This window comes from Chlamydotis macqueenii, chromosome 1 (genome assembly GCF_036417535.1).
Source record: "Chlamydotis macqueenii isolate bChlMac1 chromosome 1, bChlMac1.mat, whole genome shotgun sequence".
NCBI lineage: Eukaryota > Metazoa > Chordata > Aves > Otidiformes > Otididae > Chlamydotis > Chlamydotis macqueenii.
The window spans coordinates 88,145,578-88,168,820 of NC_141556.1; the positions used below are offsets into that span (position 1 = coordinate 88,145,578).

The 23,243-nt window shown below is 46.3% G+C and overlaps 1 protein-coding gene across 1 annotated transcript; it reads right to left on the reverse strand.

The window, feature by feature from the left end:
- Positions 1-3,156: 3,156 nt before the first annotated feature.
- Positions 3,157-21,354, reverse strand: CTC1 (CST telomere replication complex component 1). Its single transcript, XM_086760773.1, has 24 exons — positions 21,330-21,354; positions 21,099-21,247; positions 18,307-18,544; positions 16,087-16,283; positions 14,287-14,431; positions 13,626-13,928; positions 13,329-13,457; positions 12,762-12,988; positions 10,988-11,162; positions 10,705-10,905; positions 10,343-10,469; positions 10,026-10,140; positions 9,197-9,659; positions 8,838-8,927; positions 8,395-8,538; positions 8,034-8,104; positions 7,145-7,254; positions 6,636-6,801; positions 6,298-6,384; positions 6,054-6,213; positions 5,509-5,573; positions 5,093-5,255; positions 4,825-4,951; positions 3,157-3,631 (listed from the first exon to the last, which is right to left on the reverse strand). The coding sequence occupies exons 1-24, from the start codon at positions 21,348-21,350 to the stop codon at positions 3,453-3,455; spliced, it is 3,852 nt and encodes a 1,283-aa protein (XP_086616899.1). The 5' UTR covers positions 21,351-21,354; the 3' UTR covers positions 3,157-3,452.
- Positions 21,355-23,243: the final 1,889 nt, after the last annotated feature.

Here is a 23,243-nt window from a genome sequence, read left to right on the forward strand (position 1 = left end):
GGGCTGTAGACAGCCATAAAATCATAGAATGGTTTGGGTTGGAAGGGAACTTAAACATCATCTTGTTCCAACCCTCCTGCCCTTGGCAGGGACACCTTTCCCTAGACCAGGTCACTCAAAGCCCCATCCAGCCTGGCCTTGAACACTTCCAGGGAGGGGAGCATCTACAACTTCTCTGGGCAACCTGTTCCAGTGCCTCCAGTGCAAGCACAGGACAACTGCCATGAGTATTCGTCAGCTTCGGATGGTAGGCTCTAGAGATGAACTGGTGATGACGTGGAGAGCTACAGAAAACTAGCTAAAATGAACCTCTCTGTCTTTCTGTGCAGAACTCTGATGGCAGGACACACTTAGTGCTTTCCTCCCTCTTGGACTGAGAACTTTAAGAGCTCCTCCCAGTTCCAGAGCACTTGGTAGCACAAACACAAAGTCAGTTGATTTCTCTCTTGTATTATTGTATCTTACCCATGCTATCAACAGGATACTTCAGAAAGAGCACGAGGAACATGGTAAGGACAGTTGCACAAATAAAGGAAAAACTCCAATCACAGGAACAAAGTGTGTTCTCTCGTCTGAAGTAACCCAGTGACCAGAACTCTGGTCATGGGCAGAAGCTCAGAGACAAACAGGAAAAGGGTTTCCTGCAATAGATCTGTTCCTTCAAACTCAGAGTACTGAAAGCAGGCAAATTTTAATTCCCCCCAAACAGATCTGATTCATCCGTCTCATGTCTTGTCATTTTTAAATGTACTAATAAAACTGTAAATGAGAGAGCCAGTTAATCTATCCAGTCTTCTCAGAGACTGTAATCAAACTCCCCTTCTGAAAAAGATGTTGTGAATGACAAAAGCTTGATGGATTACAAAATAGCCAACAAGCTTGGAATAAGTGTTAGATCTTTCACCTGGCAAAGGCAAGCAGCGTGCCTAGAGTCCTCTATGAGGACTGATGATTGCATTGGTCACATGAAGTAAAAGAGGCAGAGGTGAGCAGTACGTGTGGCAGCAGACAGAAGACTAACATACATAATGAGAAGGAAAAGAGGGAGACTAGTAAGACAGTACTGAAAAATAAAATTCAGAAGTAAACAGTTATTAAACATAGATATAAGTATAGAGACAAATTTGCCTCTTTGTTTTGTTTGTTTGTTTTAAAATAAGTTTCTGTTATCTGGCACTTCCTATCTATTTCTGTGGCACTGTTACTGTGTTACTCATATTACAGGACTACTTTCAGTTGCGCTTTTTAATCAAATTTTTATCTCTTCATCTTACATTACTTACAGTCAACATTTTCCTCAGGCTGAGATAGTTTATTTTGGGTTGGTATTTTGGTGTTGTTTTCATAGGGGATGGTGGGGAGTAAGCTTTAGCAAAATCTTTACCACTTTGCAGAACGCACCTACAGAAAAAAAAAAAAAAGGTTAACCTAGCAAAACTTGTGTAGACCTTTGCTTTGAGCTGCTTTGGCAACCTCTTTTGGGATAGAGTCTCAGAACTAAGTTGAGTGGTGGCATCTGTCAGATCTTGTGCCACTCATGATTCGGTCCTAGAAGTGGCCAGTAGGTCTTGAGAGGGAAGATATTTTACATATTCTGAAGAAATCCACTGCCTGAAATTTAATATAAAGCTCAAGCTGAGGGCAAAGGGCAGGGGGGGAGGGGAACACTGAACCAAACAAAACTCAGAACAGAGTAGTTGTTCAAATATGCCGTCAGCATTACACACAGAATAAGGCAGGGAATTAATCATGTGTGGAATTTGCTAGCCTATAGGCGAGACAAAGGATCTGGATGTCATTTTGCCAAAAGCAAGCGCAGAACTCTTGGTCATCGCTGCAAGCAGATGGGTGATCATCTCCCACGTGTTGCATTGGTTAATTTGCTATGCCACCATGGATACTGGTGTGTGACACTGCACTCATCCCTGTCCTAATCAGGAACAGATGTGCAAGCCCGTAGGACACTGTGAATTTGTATCACAGTTCACTGCTTTCCTCCTGTTATCAGCCCCACGTAACGTTCAAGCCACTATTTAAGCTACAAAACAATGCCCATACAATTCTGTGATTTAGTACTGTGATTCACCGATGACACCAAGCTGTGTGGTGCTGTCAACATGCTGGAAGGGAGGGATGCCATCCAGAGGGACCTTGACAGGCTGGAGAGGTGGGCCTGTGCAAACCTCATGAAGTTCAACCAGGCCAAGTACAAGGTCCTGTACATGGGTCAGGGCAATCCCAAGCACAAATACAGGCTTGGGGATGAAGCGATTGAGAGCAGCCCTGAGGAGAAGGACTTGGGAGTGCTGGTGGACAAGAAGCTGAACGTGAGCCGGCAATGTGCGCTTGCAGCTCAGAAAGCCAACAGCATGCTGGGCTGCATCAAAAGAAGCGTGGCCAGCAGTACGAGGGAGGTGATTCTCCCCCTCTACTCTGCCCTGGTGAGACCCCACCTGGAGTACTACATCCAGCTCGGGAGCCCCCAACATAAGAAGGACATGGACCTGTTGAGGCGAGTCCAGAGAAGGGCCACGAAGATGATAAAAGGGCTGGAGCACCTCTCCTATGAGGACAGGCTGAGAGAGCTGGGGCTGTTCAGCCTGGAGAAGAGGGGCCTACAGGAAAGATGGGGGGGCTCTTCAGCAGGGCCTGTTGTGAAAGGATTAGGAGTAACGGTTGTAAAATAGAGGGAGGTAGATTCAGACTAGACATCAGGAAGAAATTTTTTACAATGATGATAGTGGAACACTGGAACAGGTTGCCCAGATCCCTGGAAGCATTCAAGGCCAGGTTGGACAGGGTTCTGAGCAACCTGATCTGGTTGGAGATGTCCCTGCTCCTTGCAGGGGGGTTGGACTAGATGACCTTCAAAAGTCCCTTCCAACCCAAACTATTCTATGACTCTCTTTAGTCTCCAAACAGTAACTTACACACCTCCCTTCTCTTCTCGGAGGTAGAAAATGCTTTAAAAACATCATTTTAATAATTTAAATTGGGTTAAGACTACTATTCCCTGTGGCAACTGTACAGTTTTGCATGAAGACACTGAATGATCTGCAAAATGCCTGCCTCTGGCTCATAAACGAAGGATCTACATTCTGCCTCATTCCCAGTATAGCAAGGGGAATACTAAAATAGATATGGTGTTATTTAAACTGTATTTTAGTAGCTTTATTTAGTAGATACTACCACATAAAATACACACATTGTGTGCCCTAGGCCCAAAGCAACAGTTATCACATAGGAAGTGTTCAACAACTCTTCCCAAAACATTGCCCAGTATTGCTAGTGGCAATGATCCAGAACGACCATTCAGGAATTCCACAAGCCACAGTTGCTTCTGGATTGCACCCTTCACCCTGTGCTCACAGGCCCATGATCCCACTGGAAAGGAGATTAAAAAAGCTCCCACTGCCAGGATTTCCGTAATTCCTCTCCCACTGGAAGAGATGTTAAGCACTGGCTCCCACTCGGCAGTGACTAGATGTCCTCCTAATCCTCTCGCTGTTCAGGTAGCTTAAGGCGTCTCGTTCCACTTCTTCCACATTCAGGCACAGCAGGCTTGGCCGAGGTCCCACTTGTGACACAAACTCCACTTCACCACACCGAAAGTTTCTCAGTTGTAGCGGAGCTGAAGGGGGAAGACACAACCTGTAAGAACTCGGTGCAGGGGTCCTGTTCTCTTCTAGCACACAGCTGTAGAAGCTGCTGGGGGAGGGAAGGCTGCGCAGCAGCTGCTTGGCATGTGTTAAACCTCAGAGGACAGCATGATTAATGAATCCAGGATGTAAGCACATGAATGCATTTGGCCAGCATCCCTCCAGCTTGGAGGAAAAGGACATTTTACACTGTGAAATGCTGTGAACTATGTGCTGTTCACATAGCTGATGCACTGGGCTTTGTATCTTTTCTCGCTGTCAGCAGCCTGGCCTATGAGGTTATCACAGTGTTACGTGACAGCCAAAAGATAACATCTCCACAGCAGAGCATCCTCTGGTGAGCTTAGCAAATCAGTCCCTGCAGCACTTGGACTTATACAGCAGCAGTGTTGGTGCAATCAGCTAAGAAGAATATCCCCTTAACGCAGCAATGGTACAGTTGTGGCAGCATCAGCTCAGACATCAGCACCCGTGAATTCAAAACTCCTCAGTGCTTTAAATTCTGCGGCTGTGGTGAGAATTTCCAGGCCTAGTCTTGACTCTACCTGCTGTCCTGTCTAAAGTAAAAAACCACTTGATTTGAGAGGTCTGCACAGTAACTCTGTCTGGCCAGATCCTCATCCCATCCAAGAACTGGGAACTTTGCTCTAAAACAAAGCAAGCTTTGTGTCTAAGAGGCACTCCACAAAAATAAACCTGTGCCTTAAAATTGGGGAATGGGATGCTAATAAAGCTCCCGCCACCACTACCACACACACACATACATACACAGCTCCCCACTCCCACCTTACTGACACCTTAGAACAAGGTTCTTTAGCGGATATATTTTCCTGGAACCATATATAAAATTTGAATGGAGAAGCTCCAAGTTGTTCATCACAACTACAAGGACAATTCAATACTATTTTTATGCTTCTGCATAAAGTAGAAAAATTCAGATATTATTTTATAGTGACTTTTATAATATTATTTCTGTGTTTTTATAACCATAGCTCTGCTAAGACACATCTTAGCTCTACCCTACAGAATTCACAATTCCATGGAAATCCTCCAAAGATCTTGCTTTGTGGGCAGCGAAGGCAGCTCTGCTTTCCCAACCTGGTGAGATGGCTCCTCCCTTCCTTTCCGACGCTAAATATTACAAAAGCCAACAGTGCTTCCTTACCAGGCTGTAGGATCTTAGAAGGCTTCCTGTCTAGGCTGAAATCCAGCAGGACAGGGCGACAGATGAGAGGACTCCTGCACAGGCTCCTTAGGTAGCAAGCAATGAAATCCTCAGGTTCCTCTACACACTGAGGAAAGAAAGGGTGTGTTGCCAGTCAATGTGGAGAGGGAGGCAGGGAGCCACTGGAACACCCACAGCAAAGGGGAATCCAGTCCAGCTGAGGCTCAAGCCCAGCAGGCTGCAATCACTACGGGCATAACCCACTCACCCCCGTGCCAGTAGCTTCCCCATGCTGAATGGACACTCTGCCCCTGCTCTGCACGCAGTTCTGTAGAGCTTCCCAGTCAAGAAGGCTCAGGCCCAGCATTGCTGCCACGTGCTGGTTCCTGCACAGCACCAAAGCTTCACCTGTTCCGTCCTCCACCAGCACCCTATGGAGAGAGCAGGCAGACTAAGATGCGAAGGGAGGTCAGCACAATGCCTGGCTCCCTCACAAGGGACAAGTATGCATTTCAGTAAGAGAGAGGGAGGTTTGTTCACATCTGGGAAGACATGACAACTCTAACTTTTATCTCTGCTACTCTGTCCACATTCCATACTTGATCTGATTTTCCCCTCCTCTCTGTGGTGTAATTTGTTCCCTCCTACCCACCTCTTCCCATACCCAACCTCTACAGCGCTTACCGTGCACTGGCTTGCCTCACTCCTATGTGTGACGGACAAGGTGGACTGTGTCGGGTGCACCTCCCCTGAAGGAAGAGTAAAGCTACAGCTATGTACAGGTAGTGTAAGAGAGAGAAGGCAAAGGCCCACTGCTTCCTCTAACCCTTCCCTAATTAAGTACACAAAGGATTAAAGAACTCCACTGCATTTCCAACGAATGTCTTAGTAAAAGTTTGCATAGGGAGGAAAATCACCTGCTGCAAGGTGCTGAACCTCAACAGCAGTGAACATGGGAAAAACAGAGCATTAACAGAGCAGGATTCTCCCCTTCAGTGTCCTCACTTCAACCCCAGTCCTAGCTACCAGTGTGCTTGGTATCAGATACATACTTTTAATCAGTTGTCACTTTGGTCCCTTTCTAATATACAAGTCCTTTTCAGACACTGGAAGAAGAGGTTTTAGAATTGAGATAGGAACTGTTATTTCTTCTACATGGTAGCAAAGGATGGTCAGAGTAGAAAATCTGCAAGGCTCCTCACAAATTATCTCTGCGGAAGCTTGAATACCTCTTTGAAGATGCTGCTGCAAAGTGAGCAAACCCATTGCAGGGAGAGAGTCAGTACACAGGACAAGTGGCATAAAATCCGTGCCTGGGGCAGGTTTTGCAGGTGAGGTTGCAAGCTGGATAGAAACACTAGTGAGGGGGATGAGGCTTCTCCTGCAGGACTAGAAGAAACAGGAATTCGAGAAGCTTGGAACATAGAAAACTTTACTGGGACACTGTAAGGTGGGAACAGACCCTGGACTCACCTAGAAGGAAGAGGTAGGTGAGAAGCTGGCAGAGATATGATGCTCACACAGCTGGAAGCAATGTACGTGCAATAAACATTAGAGAACCTGCAATATGAAAGAGCAGGTGTCAGAAAGAGCTTATAGAAACCAAACCGCTCAGTTTACTTAGGATGGCTGGGGTGATCTTAATCTGTAACAGGGTAGGAAAATAATTTGTAGTAAGGGACTGGGAGACACAAAGGTATGGACAAGAGATGAGGAAAGTCCACATGAGAGGAGAGATTAAGAGATGGTTTTAAAGACAGTAAGAGAGGTCAGAGCTGTGGCCTACATCAGGGCTCTAAAGTCAGGGGTACCTGGAGATTTTGCGTTCCAGGTTCTGGAAGAGGATCTTGGCTCCAGGTAGCAAACCCCAGAGATGCTGCAGATAGGTGGCAGCAATGTAAACGTCCATCACAACAGGGGAGCCTGGAGCAACCGAGATGCTGAGCTTCACGCTGTGATCACTGGCTAGCAGACTCCCTGAAGAGGCACAGAACCACAAACACACCATGAGCTCACTCACACGCAGGTAGCATAGTCTGTCACTGAGCTGGACCTGCTAGAGGTGCTTTCCCTCTCATCACAATGAGGGTACCACTGTTCCAGCTCACAGATTTTCCAGGTACAGTATTCCCATTCCCATCCCCAACACACCTGCAGTGTACAGTTTCCTAGGCCTCTGACATGCAATGGGATGCTACACCCTGGCCTACTTCCACTATTCTCAGATACAGGAGCACAGTTAGCCAAGTGCACTGTCTCTCTGAAGCAGAAAGAAGCAAGAATCAATCTGTTGTTACCCAACAGGCTGTCACAATCTTACCTTTCTGCTTTTGAAGGCCAACAGTCACAGGTGGCTTCTCATTCTTGGGAGAGGCACACAAGGTCCTCTCCACTATCTCACCAGAGAAAGAAACAAGGGAACCTGTGAAACTGAAAGCAGATCAAGATTTCTGTCCAGCCTGAAGACAAAGGGAGCGGAAGAAGGCCTGATTTCCAAGATTGCCACAAAGGACAGGGTGGAGTGCTGTTGCTTGACCCTGGTTTCAGGGGAACCTGCCCAAGAGTACCTAGGCTACTGGATTGAGGGCAGCTTGCTGCAGCCTACCCCACCCAGGGACAAGAGGCCTTTAACTTGCTTTCTGCTTCTTCAGGCAGCGACGAAGAAAAAGGGAGAGGCCCTACAGCCTTCCTATCTGCTTAACTCCTAATTGTTTTTCTTAATTAGAGGAAGAAGCCAAGCAAAGAAAAACTCAGTTTACCATAAGGCACTGGTGAAGATTTCAGTGTGCATGCATATCACCCCATATTAAATAGGCTTTGAACAGAAAAGCTTCTAACCCCAGTATTTCTTTGAGCAAGTTATGCTAAGCAATCAAAACCCCAAAAAAACATCACACATTCAGCCTCATTTTTCCACCCGTTTCCACTTCTGACAGAAATTTAGCAAAGACATTTGGGACCTAGTCCACACCAGCAGTAGCTCAAACTTTTTCTGGACACCATTTTGCAGTCTTGTCACCTGCAATCCCTTTAGCTTTGATGAACAGGATGGGGGCAATCTGGACTACTTGCACATAGGAAGACTTTCAAACAATATTCCTAGGGCAAATAATTCATCGCTGCTTAATGTAGCACAGTCTCCAATAAAGATGAATACAGACCCATTCCCTAAGACACGGTCAGATGTAATTTAGGGCAGACCAACATACCTGTTGCTAAGTACTTCTGGAATGGAGGAAATTCTCTGGTCCAAGCCTGCCAGCACCGACCTGGCTGCCAGCTAGAAATGGGGGGAGACACAGCCTCAGATGGATTGCTGTTTATAGCTATCTCCAGCTGGAGCCGTAAAAACAAGCTCACGACATGCTTAGAGCTACATCAAGCAACCGATGCTTCCTCCCGAGATTAATTCTGAGGCAGGAAAATGTGAAGCCCAGCAGTAGGCTCTGATGGAGCTTAGAGCAGAACGGTCTCACCAACAAGACGTTCTGTGTCGATAATTTTCTGAGCTAGCTCTGGATAGACCTACAAGTCACTTGTGAAAGCCTGGAGCAATAAGGCACTGAATACCTGGTGTTCAGTCAGACAGGAGATCCATGTCTCATGCTCTAAGTGCCAGGTATCTTGGACAGGCAGGCACAGGGGGCATGATGACCTGCTCAGGGACTTTGCCAGCACAGGTGGAGAAAAGAGCTTGTCAAACACTTCCAAGTCCTGCGAGAAGAGTGATAAGGCAAGGAAGAAGACTATTAAAGGAGATGAAAGCTATATAGGAAAAAAGGGTCACTGAAGAACGATGGTTTAAACAAAACAAAACAAAAAAAAAAAAAAAGATCCACTGAACTCAGAGAAACTGAGAATTTTAACCAAACACAGAACTGAAGAAGTTCCTTGGCAAGACAGATGGGAATTTCAAGCCTCAAAAAAAGCTTAGTCACCCTCTGACTCCTTGACTCCCACATGCAGTTCAGTAAAGTCTCCAACAGGAAACAGCAAGACAATCTCTCTCTTACCGAGCAGTGGGGCACAACAAAGCGATACAGCCCATCAGGATGCAGAAATGGAAACCATCGTAGAGACTTCCCCATGAAGAGCAGTAGCACCTGGCAAAGAAGTGGAGGGGAGAAAGAGAGAGAAAAGGTGATGAGAAACATTAGGAAAAAGGTAGAAAATGAAAAATACAGCAAAAAGAGAACAAGCCCAGCAGAGGATGTCTTGCTTGAGAAGTAAGATTAGCACCTTCAGGAATAAGCACGACAAAAATCACTCTCTCATTGATTAGAAATCTAGATCCTTAATTATCACACAAGCCCCCTGAAGAGCCAGTTCCCAGCCTTATCAAACCACCCCCTACAGCTGCCTCCTGCCTCACTTCTTGCTGTGTCGTGCCCTCTTCTCCATCACAGCTGGTCTCTTCCAGCTCCAGTAGATTCCCAGTTTCTCTGGGGTGGCTCCAGAGCCGAGGTCTGCCCAGCCACAGCACTGTGGCTTGGAAACTGCGCTGCAGCTCCTGCCCTTCTCCACCTTCTTCTCTGGGTAGCTGGTAATTGCGTAACATAAGACCCTCTTTCTGAGTAACCAAGCACAGGTGAGATACACAGCTGGTTGTTCTAGCAGTGCTCTGGCCCTTCTGACAGTTCTCATCTCTGTGAGTATCTGGCTTGGGATCCTCCAACTTCAGCATTTTTGCCTCTGGGGTTTCCAGCTCAGATGTTAAGCTGCCATCATCCTTCTTCCTCAAAGAGGAGCTGTTTCCACTCTTAAGGCCTTTCTGGATTTTTCCTTCGGGAGTATGGAGAATCTGAACATCCTCAAAGTAGAACTGCAAATAGACACTGAAACAACAAATGGTAGCAGTGAAACTCTCTGTTCCTGACAGGGGGCTGTTTGAAACAAGCGGTTATCTGGGAAAAGCTTTCCGGCGACTGTCCTGCAGGTATTCAGCAGGAGCAGTGGGGTGAAGTACGCAGCTACCGAGCTGGGTGTATTATGAACAAAATGGAGATGGTGGGTTTGTTGCTGATAAAGATCTCTTTTCTTCACATTGCAAAGGGCAGTTGATTTGGCACTGAAACACTATGCTGATAAGCAACTTTACCACAGTTCAAAATAGCTGTGGAACTGCAGAGTGTTCCACACTCTGGGATTGGGTAATGGGTAACCACACTCTGGTTAATTGGGTAGTGAATAAAGGGACTTGCCTGTTCCTTTTCTCCCTTACATGTTCCAGATTAGCCAGCTGCTCCCAGGAGGGAAAATCAGTCTGAAGGAATCTCTCCACTACAAGCTGGTAGTCTTCCACCTGCAAGAGTGATCCTGCAAACACATCAAAGAAAGGAGCTGAGCTAATAAAAAAGAGAATACAAAACCAGCAAGTTCAGTTTCCTCTTTTTAAAATCACGAGACCAGGCAGTGACAGTTCAGCGTCTCCATACCAGGTCTTCTCTTCCTTATTTCAGAGCTGGATGACAGAACAGCAAAAGCCCAGCACTCTCAAATTTAGCTTAGTGGGACATACCTATGAGAGCTGTACGGGCAAAGGGGCTACCATCCTTATGCGATATCACGCAGGGAAGCGTGCCGCCCTTGTCCTGCAGCTGGAGGGAGCTGCTCCTGGAGGAGACTCTCAGCACACCCAGTATTATCTGCAACAGAAAGGAAGCTGCAAGGAGGTTCAAACACTTCCCATCTTTGAAGGTTATAAATCAAAACGTGCATAGCAGCAGCCCAAATTCAGCCTGTGTTCAATACACCATAGGTGAGAAAAGCAGTGTAACTCCCTAACAGGAGGAACAGGCATGCATCGGACAGGGTGCTGGAAGGCACAGGGAGAACTGTGAACTCCCAAGGCACAGACAGTAAAGGGAACAAGACACTTACCAGTCGGGGCTGGAAACTTCCTGCTGAGAGTGTGCAGTAGGACCAGGCCAGGCTGCGATTCAGCTCCTGGGTGCCCATGTGCTGTGCCTCCAAAGGGGAGAGCAGCTGTGACGGACTGAAGCCTTCCCAGCTCTTCTGTTCTGCCATATGGCAAACTGCAGACAGAGATGGGGCCTGGCATGGGGGGCTCAGGGTCAAATACTAAGAAAAAAGAAAAAGAATGAACCAGCTGAGCTTCTTCCCATCAGACAAACAGGAGAGAACTCTCAGAGCATTTATTCACCTTCTTCAGGGGACACCGGTGTGTTTTTGCTAGGATTTCATTATAAATATCTCTTGCTTCCTCTCTGTCTGGTACCACAGCTTGCAGAAGGGGGACAAGGAACTTTTCAGCAGCTCCAGGGTTTCGGTGCACAGAGCTAAGCAATAGTCGACGGCATCCAAAGAAACAGGAAAATCTGAAAAAAAAATTAAGACAGTTAGAAGCATTAGCAGTCCTCACTTTTTAGTGAGTTTTGCATGTAAGTCACGGATTCTTTCTGCATGTTATGAGTGACTGTGCTGTGTAGGACAAGAACTAAGGAGAGCACAAAAAGAACATGAAGTGATAAAAAAAAAAAAAAAAAAAAAAAAAAAGGAACATTTAAGGACGATGCAGATTTACACCAAGCAAGCAGACAGGGAACAGGAAAACATACAGAAATGGACAGACTGGCAAAATCTCAAAACTCAAGTGGACAAACAAACAAACAAAAAAAAAAACCAAAAAAAAAACCAAACAAAACCAACCCACCCAAAAATAATCTTCCTCTAAGTCACACAAATGGACCTCCAAGCATTTTGGCTAAGCTTGATATGATTAGTCATGTTAGGTATACTTGGCTTTCTTTTACAGGATGAAAGAAAAAAAAAATTAAAATCACAAGACAGAAAGAAGCATAGACTGCTCTTATTCCAGTATTTTCCTTGCAGTGCTTTCCTTTCAGAAGTTTAGCTCACTGCTCTTGAATGCCTGGAAGTGATCACACTGCAGTCAAAATAAGAGTTAATAATAGAAAGTGAACTCAAATAAAAAGAGAGAGCAACTAACTCACGGGAAGAATTTTCAAGCAGTAGCAGGACTTAGCACTCATGTTTAAAGAAAGTAAAAAAGCTAATAAAAACTGAAACTTATAGCCAGCATCATTCCCAGGGCAAAACTGAAGCTGTTTTATTGGAAAGCACGGTAAAAATTCCACAGTGCCAGTAAAGCACAGGAAGACTGAGCATTCTATAAACTGCTACCTGACTGCTCAAGATTAAGTACACACATTTTAGTTTTTAAAAGTCCAAGGCAGCAGTTATGGTGATCAACCATAACTATTCCAGAACAAACACAAATATTTTCACTAACAGAACCCAGAAACAAACCCAGAAACTGGCCCACAGTTGTCACGCAAATAGAGCGCAATTGTGAGGGAGAGCAGGAAGCCACCTGGAAGTCCCAGAGATAAGCACATGCAGGAAAATCTGCTAAGACAGAGGCTCTCAAAATGAATGCTCATGCTACTGGCAATACTCAGATATGCTGAGCAGCTGCTGCTGCTCCTGTGAGCAGCCAGGACACAAAGAGCGTTTACATCGGTTATGATCTGGTTGTAAGAGCAGTTTCCAGCTCCAGCCTCAGCGCCCACCTTGATTTGCTAAGCAAACCACGTTGGCAGGCAGGCATTCCTACGGTGCTTCCATATTTCAGGACAAAACTTCCTAGGCAGGAGCATGTGAGTACATGCTCTAGAGTGCTGTCGTTTCCTGAGAGCAGTGGGCTTACTGCACACGCACTTGAAAAATGCACAAGATTTCCTCATAAGAGCAACTGCAAGGTACAAGTGACTGGACATGATGTGAAATCTAGTGAAAGCAGGTGAATGGCTTACTTAGGCTAGTAAATGAGAAGCAATTGCTGCTGCTATTAGTATCCAAGCACAGTAATTTTGTTAACCCTTGGCCTAGAAGATACCCAGCTAGCCTACAAAGCATATTTACATGTAGCCTGACTTCAAAATAACTGTCCTCACCTCTCCTCAAATGTCTCCAGGAGGCTCACTAGCCACAGGTAGAGTGGCATACCAAGATTGTAGCGAAAGAGCAGCTGTAAGTAGAGATTTCCCGAAGAGGCTGGTGGCTGGTAGGGGGTGCTGAGCCTTGAAAAACTCTTCAGCACAACAGTACTGCTCAGGCAAGCACCAAGTACAACAAAAGGAAAGGATACCAGAGGCTTCTGCAGGAGGTGGACATCGATGAGCTGAGATACAAAGACATACAACTTTAGAGAAGAGATAGCTAGTCTGCCAACACTCCCCAAAACCATCACCCCACCCCAAACCCTTTGTCAGTCTGCTGGATTGTCTATAAACCCCATGGGCCTGAGGAACCTGGCACTGCTTAAGGAGGAACCAGATAATAATAATTTCGACCCTCATGACCAAGCCTAGACAGTAAGATTCCCAATTTTGTTCCAGATACTTGCTGAAATAATTCCAGTGTTCCCATAGTCTTCTGTTGGCCTACACACTCACAAGCCATCCCCAGGGCTTGAGCCTTTTCCACTGAATGTTTTATGTCTCTTGTAAGTCACAACTTACCTCCACACGTGCTCCTGGTCGGAGTCCGCGAGTAAAGTTCAAGAACTGCTGGTAAGCCAGGCACAAGCAGACTTTGTTATCCAGTAAAAAGAGACCAGCTTGGGCATTAAGTATTTCGGTGACAGTTCCCTAAATAGAAAGCAAACAGAAAGTTACAGCAAACAGAATCCCAGAGTACAAGAGACTCATAGGCCTGAGTAACAAGGAAATAAATTCATGATAAAAATAAGACCTTGCAGGCCAGGAGCTAAAACCCTAGAGCATGAGTGGGTGAAGGCTAACTCTGTGAGTCCTTACCACGTATGAGATAATCTTGGACTCTTTGCTTGACCCTGGCCTCTCCTCTTCAGCTCCCAGCTCCAAGGAGTCACTGAGCTGCTCAGCAGTCTCAGGGGAAGAAGACTGAGTGGATTCTCCTTGCGAAGCACTGTCTCGTGGCTGCTCCCTCACCTGCTCTGCACAGTAGGGCAGAAGGCAGGAAGAAACACCGGTGACAAACATCCTTTGTCCAGATTTCTTCAGGCTGGTCATACTCAGGCCTGTTATTGTGTACCTGTGACCCAACTGGAGGATATGATGCCATGCCAACTGGTTGGGCTTCTAGAGCAGAGAAACCAAAAGCAACATCAGCATCTCCCGCACTGGAAAATACTTCTTCCCAACTCTGATAATCCCACCCCAAAAAACTTCTCCTTCGAGAGGACTGCCTCACAGATGTCTTTTTCTGCAGTGTCCCACTGCAACTACATGAGGGAGGAGGGCTGTATTTCTGCAGGGCATAGAACTAGACTTCTTACATACAAGGACTACTGTAGGCTGCATGGAATAAAAAAATAATAATTTAAAAATCATTAGTAAGAGTAAATCAAACTGGGAAGTCAAGGGCAAGCTTCAAAGAATTAATCAAGTAGCACAGAGATACAGATGGTGAATTGTGAGCAAAATTCCAAGGACTTACCTGCACCAGCACAGGGACCCAAAGAGCTGAGGTGAAGCACTTCAAAAACAGAAAGAAGAATGTCTTATGGCGAACACAAAGGAGAGGCCCGAGCCTGGCCAATTCACCTCCCACAGTGAGCTTTGATGTTTTCTTACATGGAATCCTAGAGGGCAATTGAGGAGGCAAAAGAAATCTGAGATTAAAGAAGAACTCAGAAGTATCTCAAAAGCAAAATAAACAAATATGCAGCATGCACTTTCTAGAAATAAAGGATCCAATAAGGTAATATGGACCATCTCTCACAGTGGTTTTCAAAAGAGTATTTGGTGACAAAAATCTTACTTTAACTGTATGTACTAAATCATACCCTTTGACTTTTTTAAAAAAACCTTAATATCTGAAGACAGCAGGATTGTGTTGAACAAATTCACATGTTCCATGACAACAGCTAGATTATGAAAAGCTTTACCACAAACAAGAAGCTAATTATAGGTCAAAAGGAAAAAAAAAAAAAAAGCCACAAGAAATTCTTCAGCAGAAAACAGAACTTGGCTTTGTAGATCCATGGAAAGTGACACTGTGGAAGCTCTAAGCCTATAAACAAAAGAGGCTCGAAAGCAACAATGGAGTCTTCCTAACAAACTTGGCACAGGATGAAAGAGCAGCAAAACTGGAAGCAAGTGAGAAGAGAGAGATGTGACATTTTTTTAGTCATTTCTGTTTATCATTTTTTTTAAATTTTTTGAAATAATTTCTTACAAACAAGTGTTTTGTCATTTCATTTGTAATTTTCATTTCATCTCCTATTGGACTTGAATATAACCATTCCACTCACTCTAAAGAAACACAGTCTTGATTCTAAAAACAATCATCTAACTTTATGACTTTTTAAAAAAGAAATACCAGGATGTCTACACACACTAGTACCAGCACTTTATTGATAACTTTTTCAAAGAAGAAACATGGAAAATTGGTCAGATATCAGAGAACAGCAAACGACCTTTATGTTAAAAGCCTGAGAGTGTACACTGAAATATCGAAACAGTTTTCTTGTTTAGAAAGGTCTGTTGAACTAAATCAAAAACTTAAGCTCAAAGCAAGTTTCTCACAAGCAGATAAATCCAATTAAAACAAAAGAAAACTAAAAAGAAACTAAAACAGCCAGACTTTTTATTATTATTCAATTACACCAAGAATTCTCTACTCAAGAAGATAAAACATGATCTAGTGCAACCTGAAATTATCAACTGCAGCAAGATTTGCAATTCCATTGGCTACATTTTCACATGCTGTAAGTATTATTTCCGCTAAATACAACAGTTACTCTTATCAGCTGACATTTAACTGGCACCTTTATCTCAGCAATCTGGTAAGAACTTGACCAGTGGTATGTATATTTTCATACTCGAATCTAGAGTTACTTTCAATAATACTTTTGATTGATTGTATGTTAAAAAAAAAAAAAAAAAAAAAAGACCAAAAGTTGTGCTGATCAAAAGAGTTAATTTTAGCCTCAGTGAAAGCTGAATCATCACTTTGTTCTCATGTCCTTTCTGTAGTATCAAAATACATCTTGAAATAATTAAAATTTGTCTTATTTTGTCAAAATACAGAATAAAAACTTCCAGTAAAGCCCTGGAAAACAACAAATTAATGAAAAGTGGCTTTACTGTATAACTTTTACTTCCACCACTCATCGTTATGCTTACACCTGCGGCAGAAACAGAATTTGGCTCTTCCTAAGTCAAGTGCTTTTCATAGTACCTGCCAAACCAGAGCAAGAGCACTACGATGGAGTTGAGCATTCTAGGCATTTACCTGGGCGTAAGGAGCAGCTCGGCTGATGCCGGGTAGGTGACTGGAATGCTGTAAGGTACTTCCTTTGGAAGATTTACTGGCACTGGATCCGCCAGGATTTCCACGTATCCAGCTGTGCTCTGGTCTATCTGTGGTATGTAAGACCAGCTTGGGAAGAGGAACAGCGACTCCAGCCACTCAAGTTCAAAATGCAGCAGCTAAGACAAAAGATAATGAGACAAAAGCTTGAGATGAATTACAGTATGTTTTCTCAGTGTTATTTACAATGTTCGTTACTAATTTGTCCTTACATGCACATTGCGAACTCTTGTTTTACTGCTGAGCTTCATTACTAAATGACAGCAGTGCTTTCTGCCCACTCTTTTAACTTCCATGGAGAACTTCTGTCCTTCCAGATGCAAATCTGGAATAGATTTGCTGAGCTCTACAGCCAGCATTTCCTGTGTTATAGCCACACCCTCTCAGCAAGATGACAAGTAATTCACTGCAAGGCTCGCAGTGACTATTTTTTCTAAAATTCAGACAATTTTTCTAAAATTCTCACCTGCTTTCTTTTCCCTTGTGTTTTCAGTTAAAAGTTCATACCAATATAACTTTTTTCCTAGTCTTCGCGTCTTTGAAAAGCACAACCTCAGTGCTCTTTCATCACCACTCTAAGGGTTTGTTGTAGTTTAGCCCTGCTCAGGACGAAGCTATGTAGTCTCTCTCTCACTCCCCACCCTCCAAGGGAATAGGGAGAGATAATATAAGAAAAAGGCTGGAGGTTTGAGATAAGAACAGGGAGAAATCCTTAAAGTTACCATTACGGGCAAAACAGACTCGACTTGGGGAAAACTATTCATTTATTCTAAAACCACAGCAGGATAATGAGACGGAGATATCCCCCCCCCGGCCCCGCCCCACTTCCCGTGTTTAACATTACCTCTACTACTTTCCTCCCCAAGCGGCACAGGGGAAAAGAGGGAACGGGGCAGGGTCAGTTCATCACACATCGCTTTACACCGCTGCTTCCTCCTCGGGGGAAGAACTCCTCCCATTCCTCCCCTGCTCCATTGCGGAGTCCCTCCCATGGGCTACAGTCCTTCGTGAACTGCTGCGAAGGTGGGTCATTTTTCCACGGGGTGCAGTCCCTCCAGAACGGCTGCCCCAGCACCGGCCCTCCATGGGCCACAGCCTCCTTCAGGCATCCACATGCCCCAGCGTGGGGTCCTCCACAGGCTGCAGGGGGACAGCCTGCCTCACCACGGGCTACACCATGGGCTGCAGGGGAATCTTGGCCAGGAGCAGCATTACTCCTCCCCATCTTTCTTCACTGACCTTGGCATCTGCAGCTGTTCTCTCACAATAAATTCTTCACAATTGGCAGGCAGATGCCTCTCAGGTTCTCTTCACATCTCCTCTTCTCTCCACTTCTTGCGGCCAGGCTGCGCTGAGTTGGGCCCAGACGGCCGCCCAGCGGGAGGCCACAGAGTGAGGGCCACAAGGCCCACAGGGCTCACGCCTCCCCCTTTCTGCCCCCTCTCCAGCTTCTTCACATCTATCTTTCTTTTTTTTTTCCCTCCTATTTTTCCCCTTCTTAAATATGTTATCACAGAAGTGTTATCACGGAACATTTTGCTACCAATCGGCTCGGCCTTGGCCAGCAGTGGGTCTGCCCTAGGCCTAGCAGAGTGCACTGGACAAAGGGGAAGAACTTCTAGCAGCTTCTTACAGAAGCTGTCACCATAACCCCCTCCCCCACAAAATAAAATCAGAACAGAGTTTCTTCTTATCTACACTCTCCTCACAATGACCTTCAGAAGGTTTTTAATTCAATTGTCATGCAAGATATTATTTCCTGAAAGTATGCCATCAGTGCATCTCTGAACACCCAGTACAACTCCCCAGAAAGTAATTTCTGCTCCACTAGTTGGAATTCAACAAACAGAGGGTAATGCTGTGACCTCCAGGTCTCCCAGGCCACCTCGTATTGTTGAAAATTTAACAGAATGTACAGTAGGCTCTCTTTTTTTTTCCAGGTCAGTGCGTTCAAGATTTGTTCTCCTAGCAACGACAGATTTGACATGTTCTAGCCTCTCCCCAGGACCTGAGCTTGCCTGTTACAGAGATGTGTTATTTCCCTCGCTACAGACTTTGGCAGACCATTTGAAGCCCCTGGTGGTCTGTGACACTGCCCCAGAAGTGGGAATAAACACAGAATCCCTCTGACTGAGGACGTACCTCACATGGAATTATCCCAGTATTGTCTTTCACGTACAGGCAACCCTCTACCAACTTTTCTTTGCTCTCTTGCCTTCCATCTGTTAAATAGCCAACCAAGATCAGGTAAGTCCTTGGCAAAGCGGGTAAAGCACCTTCTCCTTGATGAACCCACTCTTTAAATTCATTAGTGCTCAAGGTCAGGTGGCTGCAGCATGGCACGCTCTGCTGATGCTGCAGGTCAGAGATGGAGATAAAACTGGAGGAGAAAAAAAAAAAAAAAAAAAAAAAAAGAGAGAAAAGCGAGAATATAGAAGGGTGTAGGAAAAAGTCAGTCTGCAAAGTCTGGGGATTACAGTGATCATTGTAGTGGACAAAGCTTGGCTAAGTCAGAAGAGCCTTAGCTATTGGTGTGGTCTGGTCATACCACATGGCAAGAACCAACTCATTCACTGGCATTTATCAACCATCTCTCTCAGCTCAGTCTGTTCTGCTTGTGCATCCTCTCTGAAAACAGACATCCTTTGCTACTATGGTTACCTGAGCAGGCATGCATAAGACTTGGAAAAAAAAACAACCCCAAAACTGAGAGTTAATAAAAGTACATGGGGGAGAAAGATAGAAAAGAGAACAGTTATCAGTTCAGACATTTTTTTGCTTGAATGGGAGATTCTGCGAGGAAATCCCAACAACTGTTCAGCACAGTTTACATATCATTAATGAACACAGATAAATACAGATTAGTTCCATCATTTGGTGCTAAAATTGCTGACTGTAGTAAAAGCAAGACTGAATAACCTCCAGATGAGGATCATGATGGTTTTGGAACAAATTCTCTCCTGTGGATAGCTCACACAATACAAAGCTAAGTAATCTTAGACTGGGCCGTCACTTACGAGAACACAGCCAAGCCAGCCTTAAATCTTTCCACCTACCCTCCTGGCTTTGGGGAGAGAAGGGAGATGGAGGTGTAACATCAAATCAACCACATGTAAAGCTGCCTGCAGTTTAGCATCTATCATGCTCAGACTGGCCACAGTACTGAATATGGGAGAACAAGGCAGCATCCTCGCTAGATTCTAAGCCTTTTCAGTGTTTGTTTGATCATCACTGTTTACATCCTGGCTCTCTATGCTAGAGAAGTAACAAGAGCCCTCTGCCCATGCTAACATCAACACTGAAAGAGCAAATACAAACTGGTCGCCAGCTAGTGATTTTGGTACTTGTTTCCAGTGAGGTTAGCCGATAATTTTACGTTGTGAAACTGGAGCTGTATCCATAACACCCACTTGCTCAGCAGCAGAATACAATCAAATTCAGAGTATGAAATTGAAGAGATTCACTTGATTAGTCTGGTATCAAAAGCTGAAAGCCGGAAAAGTGATGGGTCTGAATCAGCTATAAATAGTATTTATATTAAAAAAAAAAATCAGAAGAGATAAACTTATGCAGGTACTTATGTTGTATATTTGGCAGGAATCTGAACAGGAGGAAGATTAGCTGAAAATAACATAAGCAAACTGCTCCAACCTCAGACACAGAGCAGCACCAAGAATCATTCCGATATCTGTGATCTACAAGGAGAACACAGTGCTGCTGATGTTTTCATCACATGTGCTGACTGCTTTTTGGTAGAAACCCAAACTACAGCAGTAGACTGGATCCCTGTTATCACATACAGAGACCTAACTGGACTCTGGTGCTCCAGAGCTTGATAGTTAGCTGTGCATGTAGCATGCTGCTCACAAGGAGACCATTGGCCTCATACGAGACAAATACCATCTACCTTCAATTCTTCTCTATGACTTCCCCTGAATATAAAAAAACCCTCTGGTTTAAACATCAGAAAATATAGTCTGTAGAAAAAATATGGCTTAGATGAGAACCGTTTAGCTGATGTGGAAGACCTACCATCTACATTTAAAAACTTAGTATAAAATTAAAGGCTACAAGTCCCTAATCAATTCCAGCTGACCTTTATCCCAAAACCAGCTGTGCCAGGGGTTAAAATAGACATTCTCCCACCATAAGATAGAGTAAAAGAGAAATAGATCCATATAAGCAAAATCTTCCAATCTGGATCTGCAATTTACATGTTTTTTGTGACGGTAAGCACCCAAAAGCCTTTCACGAACTAAAATACAGACCACTCTATTCTAGATTCTCACTTTGTGAGAGTGCAGAGTGGAAGGCAGACCGCAGCTGGCCAGCAGCCCTGGACACCATGCCCAGGAGCAGCCTCCTGAGCAGACTAGCAGGATCCAGCCGGGATGTTGCTCTGCAAACACCGTGCAGTGGAGCCGCTCGCTCTCAGCGAGGTGCCCTACTTTGGTTATGCGCCCTACCTACCGCAGGCTAGCGGATACGGTGCTTAATCATACCGCAAGAGCAATCGGGGGCGCGTCGAAGCCAAGAAAAGGCATGCGGTTACTCGGCTTCGACAACTTCCCTCCTACACCCAGCATCCGGGGCAGGCATCCCACACGGGCGAGCGGTGCTCGCCGGGCGGCGGCAGCGGCGGCTGCTGCTGCCGCCTCAGCCACCGTGCTGAGCTCCCGGTAGGACCCCGCCGGCTCCGCTCCAGCGGTCCTCGGCTGCGGCCGTGCCCTGCGCGGCGCCACGGGGCCGAGGGTGGGGGAGGCAGGAGAAGGTGACCCCGCCGGAACGTGCTGCGCATGCGCGACAGACAAGCGTGGGCACTGGGCCTAAAGTGACCCCCCCCCCCCCCCCCGGCTCCCGCCTCGCCGTCCCCTCAACCCTCTCCGCCCCCCTCCCCCTCGCCTCCCCTCCTCCCCTCTCCGCCCCGCGGTCACCTGTAGCCGAGCGGCAGATCCCCACCACCCGCGCTCCGCAGGCACCGCAGCACCGCGTCCAGCGGCGGCGGCTCCGGCCCGTCAGGCCCCTCGCGGGCCGGGAGCGCTCGGCAAGCGAAGTCCCGAGCCGCCTGCAGCCAGCGCTGCTCCTAGGGAGAAGCAGAAAAACGGAGATGCAGCTCCGTGTGGCGGGGAGGGCCCGAACCTCCCCTTCTGCCCCGGGTCACTCACCGCCCCGCTGGGCTCCGCCATGACGGGCCGCGCAGCTCACGTCGTTGCCATGGCGACGCGCCGGCGGGAAAAAGCGCAGCGCCCGCCGGGAGCACCGCCCACTTCCTCCCCTCCGGCCAATCGCCGCCGCCGCCATTCGGCGCTTCCCGCCTTCGGGGGCGGTCGCAAACCCCTCGATCCCGGGGCGCTGAGCAGGCGGGCGAGTGGGTGGATAGGGGCCGCCCCCGAGGACAAAACTGTATCGGAGCGGCGGCGAGAGCTGGTCAGCCGCCGAGGATGTCCCTCACGTAGAGGGCTGTCGAGAAACTGGAAGCAGGGAAGGCTCTGCAGAGGCTCAGGGGTCCAGCTGGACGGAGGCGAGCTGGGTTCGGGCCACCCCCCACCTTTTGGCGGCCCGGGGTCTCGGGAGGCGCCGGAGGCCTGGCAGGCCGGAGAGAGGGAGGGAGAGCGGCAGAGTGGCGAGGGCCTGCCGGTTCTGGCGAGAGCTGGGAAGTGGATTTACGCTGAGGCGCTTGGCATTAACGTCAACGTCAAACGTGTGGCGGGGTGGTGAGGTGGCTCTGCCTGTACCCGAGCTGTGGGAAGAGTCAAACGTGAAGGTTCCTGGGGATTCCTCTGACACTTGTGTGGTTCTAGAGAAGTGCTTTTTATTTTTATTTTATTATTTTTTTTTTTCAAGGCTGAAGCTCCGTGAAGACTGAGGGGTGTGCCTCATCCACTTGTATGGCAGTATGTGATAAATCTGAAATGATTTATTAAAGATGTAAGTTTGTCCTCCATGGACCATATCCATCAGTGTATGAAAATTTTTCCTTTAGTGGTTAATTTTGTATTGTCCTTGTTCAAGGCAAGGAAATGAACTAGACAAAACTTGGTAAATTTTTTCCATCTCTATCTCTGGAGATAGCTGCAGTCCGGTAACAGGTTATTCTGTCATTTCCTTCCCTCCTGGAACCTTCTGCTGCTGGAAAGTCAGAGCCATTCCAAGCGTGAAGTGCAGAAGACAGCTATGTAGGTGCGTGGCCCTCATTATTTTGTCCTGTGCTGTTGCTGGCTTCCATATACCAGATAAGCAACTCGAGTAGACAGAGGCTGTGGAGGTGTTTGACTTTGTCCACAGCAATTCAAGCAGTGCATAGCGTGAATTGTACACGTTTTGGGTTTACACACATGAAATGTGCATATCTTTCCAAAACTGCTTAGTAGCTCAATTAAATGCCTTTGACTGTAGTACAGAGATAATGTCAGAAAATAGGGGGAGTACTGTTCCTTGTCACAAACTGATCGCTGGAAGACAGGTGCTGTGGCTGTTTCTATTCACAGTCCATCCTTGCCATACCCGTCACAATACCTGTCTCTTGCAATACCAAACGACCAATTGCTATCATCCTTAGCAGGCAACTAGACCTGGTAACTAACACGCACAGCACGTTATCTCAAGAGTGGAAATAGTTCTGAAAGAGCACGAGGGCAAGGTCTCCAACCTGGCCTTGAATGTTTCCAGGGATGGGGCATCCACCACCTCTCTGGGCAACCTGTTCCAGTGTTCCACAAATACCTTTCTTTAATATTATTTAGGTGCTGACAGGGCAGTTTAGATGCAAAGAGTTATTTTACTACTACGTGGTTAAGTTTCACACAGACTTAACGTTAAAAGTGCGTCTGACAGGCGAAACGCTCGTTCCAGGAAATTGTAAGACTACCGTGACTCTCCTTTGACTCCTTTTCCGTGTGCTTTCTACCAGCTTTACCCACGCCATACTCGTCGTCGGTTGTCTTTTCTTCAGCTTGTCCGTCTCACATTTTTAAGGAAAGCTGCCGCTGGGTGCGGGCGGGGCGCTGCCCCAAGGCCGCCTCCCGCTCGCCGCCCTCTTGCCTGCAACCGGCAGGAAGTTGGAAGACCGAGTAGTTTCG